Source organism: Pollicipes pollicipes, unplaced genomic scaffold (assembly GCF_011947565.3).
Source record: "Pollicipes pollicipes isolate AB1234 unplaced genomic scaffold, Ppol_2.1 Scaffold_4797;HRSCAF=5665_pilon_pilon_pilon, whole genome shotgun sequence".
Lineage (NCBI taxonomy): Eukaryota > Metazoa > Arthropoda > Thecostraca > Pollicipedomorpha > Pollicipedidae > Pollicipes > Pollicipes pollicipes.
The window spans coordinates 481-17,368 of NW_023596560.1; the positions used below are offsets into that span (position 1 = coordinate 481).

The window sequence follows — 16,888 nt, forward strand, 5'->3', positions numbered from 1 at the left end:
TAATAAGCAGGGTTAGGTACTTTATTGATAAAACAACGTCACATCTACCCTATAACACTTTGATTCTTCCTTACCTAAATTACTGCTGCTTGGTTTGGGGCATAAATTATGCTTCTCAACTAGATCGATTGGTAATTTTGCAAAAAAGGGCTGTGCGTCTTATAGAAAATGTGTATCCTCCGCAAAGCTCAGAGCCAATCTTTAAACGATACAAAATTTTGAAACTATCGGATATTGCTAAATCTCAAATCTTAATTGTGATGCACAAATTTTTAACTTCACAGCTCCCTGCATCATTTGATTTAATTTACAATCTCTACGAATCCAATGACATGGATATGAGGCGAGCAAAACATTTAGAACAGCCTTTCTCTTATCGTAATTATGGACTATTTACAGCATCCTGCCTTGGCCCTAAGCTGTGGAACGACATTATGGTTCCATATTTTCCAAGAATAGCTGATATCCCTGTATCGAAAACCATCGTTAAGAACATCATCCGCAAGCATTTCGTGAACACATATTAACGTAACAAACATATTTGAAGACATTGCCATCCTTGTGCTGTACATATCCAACGCACTTCATATTTGACCTCCTTCATGTTTCATAATCAATTTCTGATATAAAGTCATGCACATATACCCAAATTAGTGGCGCTGGCTCCGGGAGTTCTCCCAGCAACAAGCTCTGCTTAGCTGGGTGGACTTCCTGGAAATCCAGCCCAAAACCCAGCACAAAAATGACCAGGTAATTGCCCCCTCCGACTTGTGACTGTATAACCCTTACTAACACCGGGAATTGAGTGGTTGTAGATTATTGGGCGGTTGTAGCGGGCTGTCATTAGCTGATTTTGGCTAATGACTACTTTAAGCCTTTTCATCTATGATTTTCCCTCCCTCTCACATAACACAATTCCCTCGGGTCTGCTCCACCTCCTCGCCTGTTTTTTTTTAAGTTTGTTTCATCTTCCTAGCTGGGAGTGCCGCGACTTGATTTATGTTTTCTGGTGTTAACGTACGGTTTTACTGCGTCGCGGGATTGAGGGAGGGGCACTCCTGGTTACCCTCTTCTTGGGTAACTGCGTAGAAAAAAAAAATGCAATCTGCAGATAAATTTTTCTGTCAGCCAGTTGCCTTATGTGGTTTCGACACTTGGTGCTGCATCGCCTCATATACGAATGCTGAAGTGGGTAATGCCGTTCTTAAACATGATCCCGAAACGGCAGATGACATGGGATACTCGCGTGACATTTCTATGGTGTCATACAAGCTTGGGGGGATATTTCTGTAGACGGCGCGACATAGGCTGCACGGTGCTGCACATAGCTCAGAAACGAAAGGATCTGAAGTCTCGAGAAGCACATGGATGTGTACTGCTGGGGATGGTCCATGAACATGTCTATCTCATTTCCAAATCCCATTCAAATGTGAAATGGTGCCTTTAAGAGGTGCTTCGCTGCAAGGGACTTGCAAGTTCACAGTCCCGATCACCACCAACCTGAACCTAAGTCAGCACCACCAACCTAAGCCGTGCAAGTTCCGTGGACACCTTTGCGCCACAGGTAGCAGGGGAGCACAATGCTGCGACCCTGACTGGGGTGTGGGTAAAAACCGCATCTCTGACATAGGGGCGCAAGCCAGGATTGGAGGAGTCACGCTTGGACGGGGGGGGGGGGGGCATGCAGGCCTGACAATGCCATCTGGAATGGGAAAACGTGAAACATCTGCATTTTAAAGATGGGAGGAACAAGTCCCATTTCGTGAAACTTGTGTATGTGTGGGGGAGGCGTGTCCACCCTCTGTTGCTACACACGTGAACCGGGACGATTAGCAGCCACGCACAGGCACACGGCAGATGAAGCTGTGTGCGGCCGAGCATGGGATGACCTTGGCCCCGGCCAGCTCGGTGGCGACGCAGTCTAAGCCGACGCCAGTCTTGGGCTCATCGGGCAGCCAGGTTATGTTCCAGGCAGTGCCGTCCACCGAGCGGAAGCTGCTGTCGGAGGCCCGATGCAAGCCGACGTGTGTGCTCGTGGTGACTGGCATCACCACCCTCAGGATGTTCCACGTGCCGGCGGAGGGGAAGGAGGCGAGCCGCGCGCCCGGCTGCTGCGCCGGGCACAGAAGGGCGGCAATGTGCCAGGTGGGCCCAGGTGGAGAAGTAGCCGTAGCAGAAGGCGTCCAGGCCGAGCCAGTCAGCCGGGCAGGGCAACCGCGTTTGGCAGCGGCGCGGCACCTTGCGGATGTAGCCTTTGCGCAGGTCTGTGCACGGCCGTGCCGCGAACGTATCCATGATGAATTCCTTGCGAACGTTGACGCAGAGCCGACACCGGTAGCCGCGTTGAAGGCTAGCACGGGTTTGGCTGACGGCTTCGAGCCGTCGATATCGATGAACGTGCCCTCGTCCCAGGTGCGCATGCCAATGTACTCGCCGAAAGGTGGCCGGCTGCTGTGATGCAGTATCCAGGCGGCCTCGGCCACGTCCGTGGTCGTGGTCAGGTCCGCGCAGGGGCCGCGCGCGCAGTAGGCGGCCCGGCTCGCCTCCCAGTCAAGACCCGACATCGTGGACGACCGCAGGTACAGCTGTCGCCGAACAGCTGCCAGCCGGCCGGGCAGGGGCGTCAGCTCTTCGCTCACGTACTCGACCGGCGTGCTGCCTGCCGGTTGCGGCGCCGGCACCGTCGCCGGACCACAGCGCGTCGAATAGCTGGCAGTGGCCGCTGGCGAAGCTGAAGCCGCCGCAGCCGGGCCGCCACCGGCAGCAGGCGGCGCAGATCAGGCGAGAGGGCGCCGACAGCTGAGCGACGGCGGGGCCCGACACGATGCCAGGCTGGCGGGAAAAGCGGCCGATGACGAGCGCGGCGCAGCTGAGCGCCACGACTGCTGACAGCGGGCAGGGCGTCATGCTGCACGTGACCCGGCCGGCGCGCGCGACGGATGTACTGGCCACAACGCCAGGCGGTGGTGGCGAGGAACAGGACGGGATCGGGTGAGAAACATGTAATTTGAGCGCATCACGATTCGGAAAACGTCGCAATTGGTGTCGGACCCAATTTCAAGCCTAGAGATAATTTGGATGATGGTTCAATGATTGCTTTGATCTTATGTTTAGATGGTTGTCAAATTCGAGGAGTAGGGGTGTTATCTTTATTGTAGCTTTGAGTCGCGTTACCATTTATGACATTAATGACAGAGGCGGGTTCCGAAACAGCACCCACAAAGGCGTGCTTCCAACTGCAAAGCGAACACATGCAAGACGGAATTATGTTTAAGCGACTTGCAGCCGTGCTCACAATTCCTTGATAATAGCTTAGCAGAAGCGATGCGTCATATGTTTTGCTGCGTCGACAAAACGTTGGATAGCGGGGTATCGGTTTCCTGATGTTTTTTTACTGGATTAATGTCTGAACGATCCGGAGCGTAGTGAACTTGAGATAGCTTATCTTCCATCCATATATGCACGCGAAAACTTGAAGCGTCTGACTTTGATGGTCCATGACTTGTAATTTTTTTCCCCAAGTCATGTCGGTAATATTTTGTTCAAAAGTGACATAAAACGCCACGGGTGTCTGTTTACATTCTTTTGTGAGGGCCCCAGCCCCCGAATGTTTATCACGATGTACAGACAAGGTGATGATTTGTGTATAGTGTATATATCAATACACCATACAATATAGTGTTTATATCAGACACTGCATGATTTTGATGTATGATTTATCAGACACCGCATGATTTTATTGTATATATATATATATATATATATATATATATATATATATATATATATATATATATATATACGTGCGTCTGTGTGTATATGTATGCATAAGTGAGCTCTTTTGCCGCCTAACACTTATATTTCCCTGTATGAAGGTACAATCTACATGTAATATATCCCCTTTCGTCCAAACCAAGGCACAAGCCATTCAGAGTTTTTTTTAGGGTGGCACTCTGAGTTGCATCTTATTCGTGCCGTTCGCCAACAACTCGAGCCCTTGCGTTTCCAATAACATCATTGTCATCCGATTGGCAGATGACACACACATCTTCGTCGGCGGAAACTGAACGATATGAAGCAGCTTATCGCCGGGATGGAACGAGCGCTCAGCTCATCAGTGGTATTGGCACAATGACACGGAGCTAAACGCTCACAAAACACATATTATTGATCAACACTCCAACGACGCTGCGAGATTTGCCGCCAGTCGCGCTGATCTTCTGTGGTGCGACAGTCCCTAGCTCCATATCAGTCAGAAATATCAGTCACCACCGGCCGTCACCTCAGCTGCCACGCGGGCCATGTGATCCCGGATGCGACCTTAAAGAGCATTCTGCAAGCGTCGGTGTTGTCCTTAATCAGATATGTATGTCTGCATACGGCTCCTGTAGCGATACTCAGAGGCATCGAGTGTAGAAGATTACAAAATTGTGTGCACGGGTGGTGGCAGGCAGAAGACAAGACGACCACATATCGGACGCTATGGAACCACTTGGGTGACTGACAGCCAGACAAATACCTGTCACACTCTTCCAAGCTGTGCGTGCTGTTTCTCTCTCGCATCAAGCCTGAGCTGCCTGACAGCATGTATTACACGATGGGGTAGCGTGCGAATCAAAGGCACGCACAAGCCACCAGACGTGCCGCGTGCCTGACCCGGCCGCAAAGCCGCACGGCAGCGGAGAGTCACCGGCCGTGCTACCGGGGCGTGGAGTTGTCGATATGCCCGGCATCGACCCTCAAGCGCCGGCTTTTCGACGCCACGTGAAACAAGTAATAGGTACTGTGAGCGTTGCCGACCAAACTCGGACTTGTGATTTTTACAATGTTCTTTTACACTGCATGTTCTGCATCTCTATATATTATGTGAGCGTGTGCTACCCCGCCGGTGGCATGATTGCTCTTTTCTGTGTTCCCGACATATTTTGTATACCACGACGTACCTAAGTGAAAAGCCACGATGTGAATCTAATGTTAACACGCGCCCGGGTGCCCGGCTAAATACCCTTTGCTCGGTTTGGGGTCAGTTTGACCCCCTGAGATCTCGGGAACTAAGAAAGCTTAAGACACCAAATTTGCAGAGTGTCTTGACCTCTACATTAGCTCACTTAGGTCAAAGTTTGGGCTTCTTAGGTCATGACCTTCAGGCTTAAATAAGGTCAAACAAGGTCAAATTCGAGGACGGTCTCCAAAGTGCCCCCAGAACCTAGGAAACTGTTTCTCAGCAAAAGGTCACAAGCCCAGTTGAGGTCACTGACCTTTTTTGACCTTTTGAACGTCATGGTGACCAAAATCGTACAAGACTGCTCTCAGTTTTGCATTTGAATAAACGACAAAGATTGCGCTAGGCAGTATGTTCCTAAAACAAAATGCCGACCCGGGTCATCTCAGGTCAATGACCTGTTCTGACCTCTAAGAAGTCAATGGAAGATGCATAATGTGGTTCCTGCTGTCAATAAGTTCGAAATGAACACCACAACCTATCCCATACAGCAAGCCCTAGAGTAATAGATCAGGTTGGTTTTCACCTTAGTCTAACTTTCAAACCTGACCTTAGGTCAAAGTAATTTGTTCATTTAATATTTGTGGTGCCTAAGAAAGCATCTCAGACATGTATGGCTTCGTCAAACACTCCGTTATTGTATGAGATTGGACGATTCCCTGGAAATTGCCTTCCCTAAAACCATGGCCTGACTTTGACCTGCCATAAGTCAGCGATCTTACAAGGTACATCTAATTTTTGATGTCAAACGATCCGCTATTCAGTTGTCTACATTATGCAAAATTTGGCGCGACTACACCGCGCCGTTCGCAACCCATTCTGGAAAAACCCTCAGGGTGTTAATTTGACCCCCCCCCCCGAGGGTGTGTTAAATACATCATTATCATCATCGTCAGCCGGCCCAGTATTTGTACACGGTGGTACTATCCGTGCGAATGGAGGCACATCATCAGTGTACGACCGAACAGAAGACGTATAGACACGGCCCAACATTCTCGTCAGGTGGGTCGGTTGACGTGAAACGTGACGCGCGCGCACGCACACACACACACACACACACACACACACACACACACACACACACACACACACACACACACACACACACACACACACACACACACCACACACACACACACACACACACACACACACACACACACACACACACACACACACACACACACACACACACACACACACACACACACACACACACACACACACACACACACACACACACACACACACACACACACACACACACACACACACACACACACACACACACACACACACACACACACACACACACACACACACACACACACACACACACACACATACACATACACATACACATACACATACACATACACATACACATACACATACACATACACATACACATACACATACACATACACATACACATACACATACACATACACATACACATACACATACACATACACATACACATACACATACACATACACATACACATACACATACACATACACATACACATACACATACACATACACATACACATACACATACACATACACAATACCATACACATACACATACACATACATCTCCTCTCTCTCTCTCTCTCTCTCCTCTCTCTCTCTCTCTCTCTCTCCTCTCTCTCTCTCTCTCTCTCTCTCTCTCTCATCTCTATCTCTCTCTCTCGCTCTCTAAGGCCATAAGGGCCATAAGCCATATATATATATATATATATATATATATATATAAGATATATATATATGCATATAAATGTCTGTATATGCATATGTGTGTGTGTGCACGCATGCGTTTCTGTAACAGAAATGTTCCAAAAGTCATAGGTAACGGTTGTCATGTTCCAACACATGTGGGAACGTTTGAGCAGCTCTCGAGCTAGATAATAGGTGCAAGTTCTGCTAATCGCTGTCGCACACCAACTACAAGCAACGCACACAAAACCGTCTTCGCAGTTGTTCCTCGCACGGATGGCAGTTATCATGACACGCATTTGTGTACTGAAGAGGCTTGACGTTTCTTTTCTAAGCTGCACAAGTGACCATGTGGTGATGTGCCACAGGTCGATTCCTTCCTGTAGTTCTAAAAATGTTCATTCCGAATTAGATTGAAGGTAATAAAAGGTGACTCGTGACAATGGGCTCAGCCTCAAAGTGTCGAGGTTTGGGCGCGAAAAGACAGGCGAGAATATAACAAATGCTTTCTTGATAACGTCTTTATGCCAGCATCTCCTGAAAAAATGAAGGTAGATCGAAGGCAAAATATTGGCAACACAGTGAGCTGCAAATTATGGGACTGCCATTCAGCGGCCAGGCAGATAGAGTAAGAGGGGCAGACACCCTGACCCTTCCATTTCTTGAGAGTTACAAGGCAAAGCTGCTCTCATTCACGCTTCGCGGAGACGATTACGCACGTGCGCTGCGCGTGCTTCGGCATATCCACGGCACGAAAAGAATCGTGTCATTAAACCAGCATCTGCTAATGAAATTTTGTATTCCACTTCTTCGAGCAGATAGGCCACATAGGCCACATGGGCACAGTAACTAATTTCATGGGCATATAGGTGGATACACTTGTCACTAATGTCATGCTATATTCGTCACGAACTGAGAAGCATGCATGCCTCCATCATGCCCACTATATCGCAAACATGCTTCTTTTGATGCTCCCAGCGTTGCCGCGACGAAATCTAGAAGAATTCAAAGCTTTGGATACGAAAGAACCACGGTCCAAAACTGCAGCTACGTAGAGCTGTGTCCAGCTGCTTTGGGAAAGCTAGTGCAGGGCGTATTGAGGGAAAACTGCGCAGACCCTGAACACGTAGATGTTGAAAATAAGAGAAAGCAAGTCGGCTCTGCCTGCAATCAGGTTTTAAGAGAAGAGAACCTGATGCTCAAGGTGTTCGAGCGTAATATAAATATCCCGAAGCGGATATCACTCGACAGCGCTCAAACCTACATCATCACGTTCAACGCGCTGCTGACGAGAGGGATACGGTGGATAACGTCAAGGAATCACTTCTGAACTAGAGTAAACGCTTTAAGCCAGTCGTCACCAGGAACTATGAAACAATATATATATATATATATATATATATATATATATATATATAACACAACTAAACAATTGTATTTGGAAGCGATTTTGAGCTCGGACAACGATCGAAGATGGCTGAAAATGACTTCAAGAATCCTTATGTGCCCGGAGAGGACGGCTGTTGACGGCTGTCAGAACCGTAGCACTATCGTCCAGCAAATGTTAAACAGCCTCAGCTTCATGAGCGCGACTATGTGGCAACGCACTCCGCAATGTTCTATATTTGTTTCACTGGGTAGGTGACGTGAGATGTCGACGTTGAGCACAAGCAGTAATGCACCAATGAGACAAAAGGATGCCAAGAGAGGAGGAGCAGCGTGACAGTCACAGGACTGCATGACGGAAAATGAAGAGTCGGCGTTTCGCATCGTGATGTATCGTATGCCAGCATTGCAATCATAGTCCAACGTGTTCTCACCGAACACTTTTCATTCAACCACACGACGTAGGAGTGCTACCAAATGTAATTGCACCATACGTGCTAGCAAGCTCCAACCAATTGCCTTCGGGTTCGAATAACAGAACCTACGGGGTCCGCTGCCATCATCACAGACTTCACATGGGAATCACATGAGACTCACACGAGAATCGCGCTTCAAAGGCTAACCAACTTTCCTTCTTGGTTACAATACCATAGCGAAAGCGAGGCGGAGCCGACGAGCACGGTCTACGCACAACGCACACGCGTGTGTGTTATACATCATTCAGGACTGGAGTGGGAGAACCACGTCAACTAGCAGCACTCCATCGCAGCACAGGTGTGTAGCTCCTGGATCCCTGCAGCACTGCATCAGCATTCACGTAGGCGTCATCACTGCAGGGGCAAGAAGAAGCTCGGAGAAACAAGAAAGCAATCTTTAAAGGGACCGCGCCCGGTTTTTCGCCCCATGTGTGCGCACAGGTTCTGCCGAACCATCCGACAGCCCTGACCTACCCCTCAGTTTCCAGCCTACTGAGCAATACTCAATCACATGGCCCTGGGCCCGAGACCAGTAGACTGCTCCAGTCTCAGTCCAGGCCTATCACCCGTAGCACCCTCAGTCTCATGGCCGTCCCTGGCTCGGCCTAACTGGCACCTCGTCATATTTCAACATATTCTCCGCCCAGCCCTCCTAATCAGATTCCGTCCGCAAGTGCCCATCCCCAGCGCCAAGGCTCCGACGCGAGCCGCCGATCCGGCAGCTCGATGAGCGCCGCGCTAGCCGGCGCTAGCCGGAGTGGTTATCATCGAAGCTGCTGTCGCGTAACAGCCGCGCCCGGCCCTGAAGCCTCGCTCGCGCTGGACAGGAAGCGCATCGACCCGGCCGCCTCGCGCGACAGCACCTCGTCACAGCGACTTGAGAGGAACGTTGAGAGGCCGGGCGTCCCGTTCAAGGCGTCCCGACCGTTGGCCTGCAGAGAGACACCGCTCTGGTCCAGCTCTCGCTGCAGGTCGTGGTTGCCGGCCATGCGTGCGTACGCGGCCGGCGTGAAGCCAAGCATGTCCTTGGCCGCCGGGCTCACGCCGTAGGCCAGCAGGAGCCGGCAGATGTCGGCATTGCCCGACAGCGCCGCCTGCCGGATCAGGGAGGAGTTAGCAGGAAGAGACGGCAGCGCTGCCTGCCGGACGTGGGAGCGGGCGTGGTTTCGTTTCAAGAATGATGGAATCGATTCAGACTCCATGTGCGAGTGACGCAAATTCGATTCGACTTCGATTCTGACCCAAGGATAGGTGGTGAAATTCTGGAATCGGTTTCAATGCAGCCAATTACCGTGGTGGCATTCTATAGGTTGGGTGTGCCGTTCTATTGAATTCGTTAAAACCTTCATAGGCCATTCGCTTTGACAGCAAGATGGCATCTATAACTCTATCCATATGGTCCACGTATAAGCTCTGTCACACTTTGAATATCATTGTTACAATGTTTCTCTCAGTAAAAGCACTAGGATGACAAACGAAATCAATGAAATCTATTGCATTTCCATAAACAAAAATTTGTTTGATTCTCAGGTCGCGTACAGCTCCACCTGGAGACGAGAACAAGCTTGCCCAAGAGTATTCCTCCGGGAGGGCACAGGGTGCTTTTATATTGGATACGAACAACAGAACAAAAACGAATCCGTTATTTCCTATCACCTGTCGGAAAGGTAAATCTCTGACTTGCATTTCTTTTTGTTTATTTTATTTTTTTGAAACCGCTAGCAGCACCTATACTTTTGAAATGGCAGCGAAAAACGCAAGACACGGTGAACAATTTTGTGCCATTAGCATGTTCCGTATAAATACATTTTCTACTTCTCGTAACCAGCCCTGCACGTGCTATAGCTCATCCATCTGCTCGCTTTAGCGGAAGGCCATTGTCCTGTTGGGTATGACGCAATCATAACTTCGTCCAAGATACACACCGCGCGCTGCTTACGCTATACTTCACTAAACAGACATGAGCGGCACCACAGGCAGCACTGGCACCATACCACGTGCAGGGCGGTGCGTCCGGTGGCGTCCGGCTGGCCGAGGTCGGTCTGGGCCAGTCGGTATGCCTCCAGCATGGTGACCCGGCCAGTAGCGGCGGCGCTACACAGCTGCTCGCCTGGCGACGGAGGGGGGGGGGGGGGTCGTCACAGCGGGGAACAGCTGCCCCCCTGAGGACGGGGGCTGGGGTACGTCACAGCAGGGAACATCTGCTTCCCTGGTGACGGGGGGGGGGGGAGGCAGAAGTACGTCACAACCGGGAACAGCGTACCCCCTGGCGGCGGGCGGGGAGAGGGCAGCACATCACGACGTGTCACAGCGCTGGCCAGTTGGAGAGTCACGTCACTACACCGTACATCCACACCTAGTGCCTGATGTCTAGAGCATGTGATCCCTGGCGGCACAGACAGCCTGACATCACAGCGCACGTCACATCGCGTCAGGTGACGTGGCGCGACAGGTGACGTGACGTGGCACGTGACGTGACGTGGCCGAAACAGGTGCGTAGTCGGTAAATTGTGATGTGACGGTAAGTCATGTGAGACATGGCGTGACATCAGTGAGATGGACACAGCTATCAAACGGAAAATTCCCAGCTGTCTCATGGAGCCACATCGAATCTTAGCAAAGCATGGATAATGGACCTCTGCGATCTGGTAATCATCTCTGACAGCCACATAGTGCCTACATGCAGAATGTAACTACACGCAATGCGATAAAAGATGACCCAAGCACATGTTTGTCTTGGAGAAACCCAGGTGATGACCGTCATTTATCGCAACAAACGCTGCATTGCATATCCAGCGCAAATACGCCCATTTCAGCGACGGCGGCTCATACAACTCTCACCCAACTTGTGCTTGATCCAGTGTACAGTTGAAATCGACTCCGGAACGAACGAAATTTGAGTTTTGCCACGATGGAATTGAGGCCTTTTAATTTGTCTCGTGATTCGAACCCAGAATTAACTCGACATAATCATCGATGACTAGACTCCATTAGGGACGCAAATAACGACGCATATTAATGCTATGACACCCTATACGCGGACCAAATGAAAATCACCGATGCAGACATATCTTGAGATTAGAATAGGCGTTCTATGTAGGCCTTAATATCACAGAATACCTCCTCATTTGTCAAGGAAAGCGATTCCGCCGGGACTGATCCCGAAAAGTTGAGCCACTTCTCCTCGATTTGGCATTGAGATCAATCCAATGTTGCACTGCCTTACACGAAGTCAGAGCCAAAATATGCCCCATGCGCTGTAAGTCGGAGCCGGGCCCGATTCCATTGAAGCAGGATCAAGCACGAGTGTGCCGCCCTCTCCATCGGTAGCAGGCATTGCACGTCACGCGGTCCCGTTCTGAGGCGTCACTCTCCCACGAGTGTGTCGCCCTCTCCATCGGTAGCGGGCACTGCACGTCACGCGATCCCGCTCTGAAGCGTCGCTCTCCCACGAGTGTGCCGCCCTCTCCATCGGTAGCGGGCACTGCACGTCACGCGGTCCCGCTCTGAGGCGTCGCTCTCCCCAAAAATGACTGGGATGCCCCACTAGAGATTTTGAACTTTCGCTGCTGTTTCCATGCACCACACAATTATTGGGGGTCGGCAGAGGGTAATTCTGAACTTTCTGGTCGCTTTTCCTATCCATCGACTCAAAACATCCACGCTGCTTGACAGGTATGAGACTGATGGTGAGACATGAGATTGCTCTGTCCCGCATGCACCGAGTGGCCTGCCTGCGGCTGCCGCCACTGACCGAGGTGCGCCGGCGCCATGACAAGATGGGCGCCGCAGTCCACCAATATGCGGATGCAGTCGAGCCGCTGGAACTGCACGGCCGAGTGGAGAGGCGTGGCGCCGCTGCGGTCGCGGATGTGAACGCTGGCGCCGTGCAGCAGCAGGTGACGCAGCACGGCCGTATTGCCCTCGCTCGCAGCCACGTGCAGCGGCGTGCGCCGGTCGTAGTCCATGCTGGACACGTCAGCCCCCTGAGCGAAAGGGGTAGGGCAGGGGGAGGGGTGAACATGCGGGTAAGACGAGATACATGAGCAATCAGCCAGCATGGTACGCCTGAGTGATAAGTCCTTTCAACAACGTGGCACCGATATCCTGAGGGCCACCAAGGCACTGCAAGAACAGCATAAACACACTGGCTGCCGCTGGTCGCAGCAGCAGCTCACGACAATACGGATGCTCCTTAAGGACCCTCACTGGATTGCCATTAAGCGTACATTAGCCTGACGATTTTGTACGTCAACCTGTAGCGTGGCTTTCACCACCATTTTGCAGCACTGAACCCTCGAAAGCCCACCTTAACGAAACAGCCTCCAGACAAACGACCCCAGCGTTCAGTCACCAGCCCATGACCTGGTCCGGCGCCGATGACCTGGTCCGGAGCCGATGACCTGGTCCGGCGCCGATGACCTGGTCCGGAGCCGATAACCTGGTCCGGCGCCGATGACCTGGTCCGGCGCCGATGACCTGGTCCGGAGCCGATAACCTGGTCCGGCGCCGATGACATGGTCCGGCGCCGATGACCTGGTCTGGAGCCGATGGCATGGTCCGGCGCCGATGACCTGGTCTGGAGCCCATGACCTGGTCCAGAGCCCATGACCTGGTCCGGCGCCGATGACCTTGTCCGGCGCCGATGACCTGGTCCGGCGCCGATGGCCTGGTCCGGCGCCGATGACCTGGTCTGGAGCCCATGACCTGGTCCAGAGCCCATGACCTGGTCCGGAGCCGATGACCTGGTCCGGCGCCGATGACCTGGTCCGGCGCCGATGACCTGGTCCGGAGCCGATGGCCTGGTCTGTAGCCCATGACCTGGTCTGGAGCCCGAGCAGCCTCACTCACGAAGTTCCGCAGCGCGTCGATGCGCTCGATGGAGCCGCATTCGGCCGCAGAGCACAGCATGGCCGGGTACAGGGTCTCGCGCAGCCGCTCCACCTCGCCGCTCGAGGTCATGTGCATCTTGCGCGCGATCGCCTCCACCAGGTCCTGGTCGTGCAGCTCCACGTCCACGTGCGCGGTCAGCTCGCCGCGCAGGTTCTGCGTTATCTTCTGTTGGCGGCAGACACGGCGCGCTTCAGTTTATCGTTGTCCTTGCGTTGAGCCGACGCGGCAACACGTTCGCAACTGCTATTTTTCGTCAGTGGCTCATATACCAGAACTTCATCAGCGGCAGATTTAGGAAACGATGTAAACTCATTCAGTTAACCCTTCTGCGTCGTCAGTACCTTTTTACGTAGGCAATACGGACAGCAGTGGAGCGAACGCACACACTTTAACCCAGCACATCGGCGTAGATCAGGAATCACAGTGACACGGATGCCTGGAGCAGGTAGCCACCAAGTCTCCAAGCGCACCAAGTCTCGAGCGCGTCAGTCGGCCCGTACCTGTCGTTTGGTCTCGAGGTCCCACTCGTCCTTGGTGAGCACGTAGGCGAGCTTGGTGAGCGCGGCCTCGGGGGTCATGTCCGCTCCGGGGAGCACGCCGGCGTCCAGCAGGGACTTGCCCGTCTCGTAGGTGGCGCTGACGGCGCCCTGGAGGACGCAACTAGCCGTTCAGAGGATGCAGGCACGGGCTAGCGTCCAGCACGGCTGTCTGCGGTCGCACAGCCTGATCTCGACATAAGGACCCTATGAGACGCATTATGCTAACCAGTTGAGGCCGGGTTGTTGAGAACTGTCCACGAGCCAGTGGCTAGAATAAACATGCCAGTGGCTGGGGTCCACGAACTAGTGACTAGTGTCCACGTGCTAGTGACTTACGTCCACGTTCTAGTTGCTAGTGTCCACGTGTTTGTCATGGCCGCCAACACGCACATTGCGTTGGGTACCCACATAGATAAACAGATAGACACTCCTCAGCAAAGGGCGGCCGGCCTATTTTATGTTTTGTCATGCCCAACCGGCGCCAGCTTAACCGTGTCAGACAAACCACAGCCTGTACACCAGCTGCATGTGATGAGCAGTCCTATCAGCTTCTTCGCTGCGTATCCACACCTGACTGCACTGGGTGCAGTTGACGACGATGACACCTCGCTGTCTGGCCTGGTAGAAGGCGTCTAGCAGGTCCTTGCGGTTGGAGGGTACATTGCCGGCCCCGTACGACTGCAGCACTACCCCCTGGATCGGTTCTTGGAGAAACGCTTTCACCTGCGCAAACCGCGCCGTGCCGTTGGTGGAGATAATGCAGCTTGCCAATCTTGGAATCGATCGGCAAACGAAAAGTCCGTTGGTTTCTCCTGGATTGAGAACCGTGACGTTAAATGCACATGCTGTGCGCGACTCAGGCTGGCCAGCCCAGGTGCTTGGCTAGCCGTGTAATATCAGCGGGTATATCGTTCAACTTCCAAATTATCCCCAGCTGAGCACTTACACCAGTTTCGTAGCATGTGCTCTACCATCGGCGTCATTTCTAACAGGGTTTTTCTACACACACACTAACATTTCTCCTCCTACGTGGTCAACATTCACTTTGCCCACACCGGAGGCCTGGTCGTTTGCAGGGCAGTTCACCTGGTCAGGACTACTGCACGGGCGACGCAGAGCGCGTCACTGACCGTCTCCGTCGTGATGGAGGGAAACAGGCGGAGCAGCCCGACGTGTCGGCAGAGGCGGCTGTGGACCTCAAACCGGGCGATCGTCGTAGGACGGAATATCGTTCGGTAGTCAACTGCGAAAACAGTGCAGATGACATGACAGCAGAGTCTGATGATATGCTTTTTGGTGGGTGGGGAGAAGGGGGGGGGGGGGGGGGGATAAACGCGTATCGCCTTCTGAGAACAGAGCTTAGATAGATCTTTGCTTTGATAAATCAATATATGCATTCATAGTCATGAGAAAAGACACAGTTTTAGGCGGTTGCTGAACGAGGGTTCTTGCGGAAGGCAAAAACAGTAACAGCGAACGAGATGCCAGAGCCATTGTCGAGGCATATGCCACAAGGAAAGAGGTTCTAACTACCATCTCCAGAGCCCTCGGCCGCGAGCAGGAGCCAGCACCAGCTTCCACTTGGTCTGGCGGTGAGTCACCTTCGATATCGATGCCGACCGACACGAGCGGCGACAGGTTGGGTGAGCCGAAGGCGCTCAGCTTGCCCGTGCTGATCTTGGTGGTGCGGTTGCCGCGGAACAGCTCGTGGTTGAAGAACACGGTGACCTCGGGAATCGTAAACTGACCGGCCAGCAGCAGCGCCACCAGAAAGTTGTCGCGACCGTCGCTGCGCGTCTCGAAAATAGGGATCTGCAACGGCGACACGACGAAGCCCCTGTTCACACTAGGGTACGGCCTGCGACTTTCGGTACCGAAGGAGCGTTTGCCTGGCAGGTGTACCTGCTGACACTGAGGGTAGAGCTGCTCTCTTTGGCACGCGTCGCGAAACGTCGGAAGAACTGAAGTCTGCACTGTCAGGTAGCCCGCGTAAACTTGACTGAGGTTTGTTTGTGATGATCCAAGGACTTAACGGTCAACTGGTTCATATGTTTAGCACCACCACGTGCCACTCGCGCAGGATGTACTGTACTCAGCCTCCATGAAATGACATCAACCAGATGCCTTTTGCGGCGTCGGGCGACTAATGAAATAACATAGGTAAAGGTCAGCGTGATTTAGGTCATACAAAAACATGCTCAAAAGAAAACTACCGCGTTTAGAAGCTTATACAAGTTCGTGTTTATATCACTGATTGGAATAGTAATGAGTTGAGCTCATGCTGGAGCATTCAATCAGCTAACTTTATGGAATATTCAATGAGTTGGGTCATCTCCAATGGTTTTGGCAGGCAGAAGTCCACTAATGTATCATGCATGGTGTACAGGTGAAGCATCACGACTTTTTTTTTTTGCTTGGGCACATACTTGGACCACATGTGTGCATAATTTCTCTTATGGTTTAAGATCAGCCCTTTGCCTTATATAGTGCCTCACAACTGCCGTTTGTTCGCCTGAAATTCAGAGGCCATGTTTTAAACATTTAGTCTAAAATCTTTTGATTGGATCGATATTTGACATCAGAGCCCACGGCTCGGCAGTGCTCGTTGCGTGTGAGGCCAGACCCCACCACACCATCATGAAATTTCGGGTCAAGTTGATAATTTTGTGGCGTAAGTTTGCCGTGCAGTTAGCAGTGTTTGGCGCGGGCTGTTTTGTAGGGCGTCGTAGCATGCCGGATTATATGCCGTCGCCGTGCCACCGTTTGACACGAAGGTTATAGCGCTGAGCGCGTGTGCGGTTTATCGTAAGTGGCGTAGTGTTTCCTGTTGACCAGTCGGTCGGAGCACGTTACGGAAGGATCTAGTGGTGG

General features: G+C 51.9%; 1 protein-coding gene across 1 annotated transcript; it reads right to left on the reverse strand.

The window, feature by feature from the left end:
- Positions 1 to 1,844: 1,844 nt before the first annotated feature.
- LOC119099646 (L-asparaginase) lies at positions 1,845 to 16,454 on the reverse strand (the record flags this gene model as incomplete). Its single annotated transcript, XM_037222713.1, has 12 exons — positions 16,444 to 16,454; positions 15,619 to 15,854; positions 15,148 to 15,260; positions 14,588 to 14,740; positions 13,979 to 14,125; positions 13,437 to 13,643; positions 12,340 to 12,571; positions 10,580 to 10,695; positions 9,387 to 9,679; positions 2,763 to 2,944; positions 2,331 to 2,659; positions 1,845 to 2,111 (listed from the first exon to the last, which is right to left on the reverse strand). Coding segments are annotated over exons 1-12 (2,286 nt in total), but the record flags the coding sequence as incomplete, so codon positions are not given.
- Positions 16,455 to 16,888: the final 434 nt, after the last annotated feature.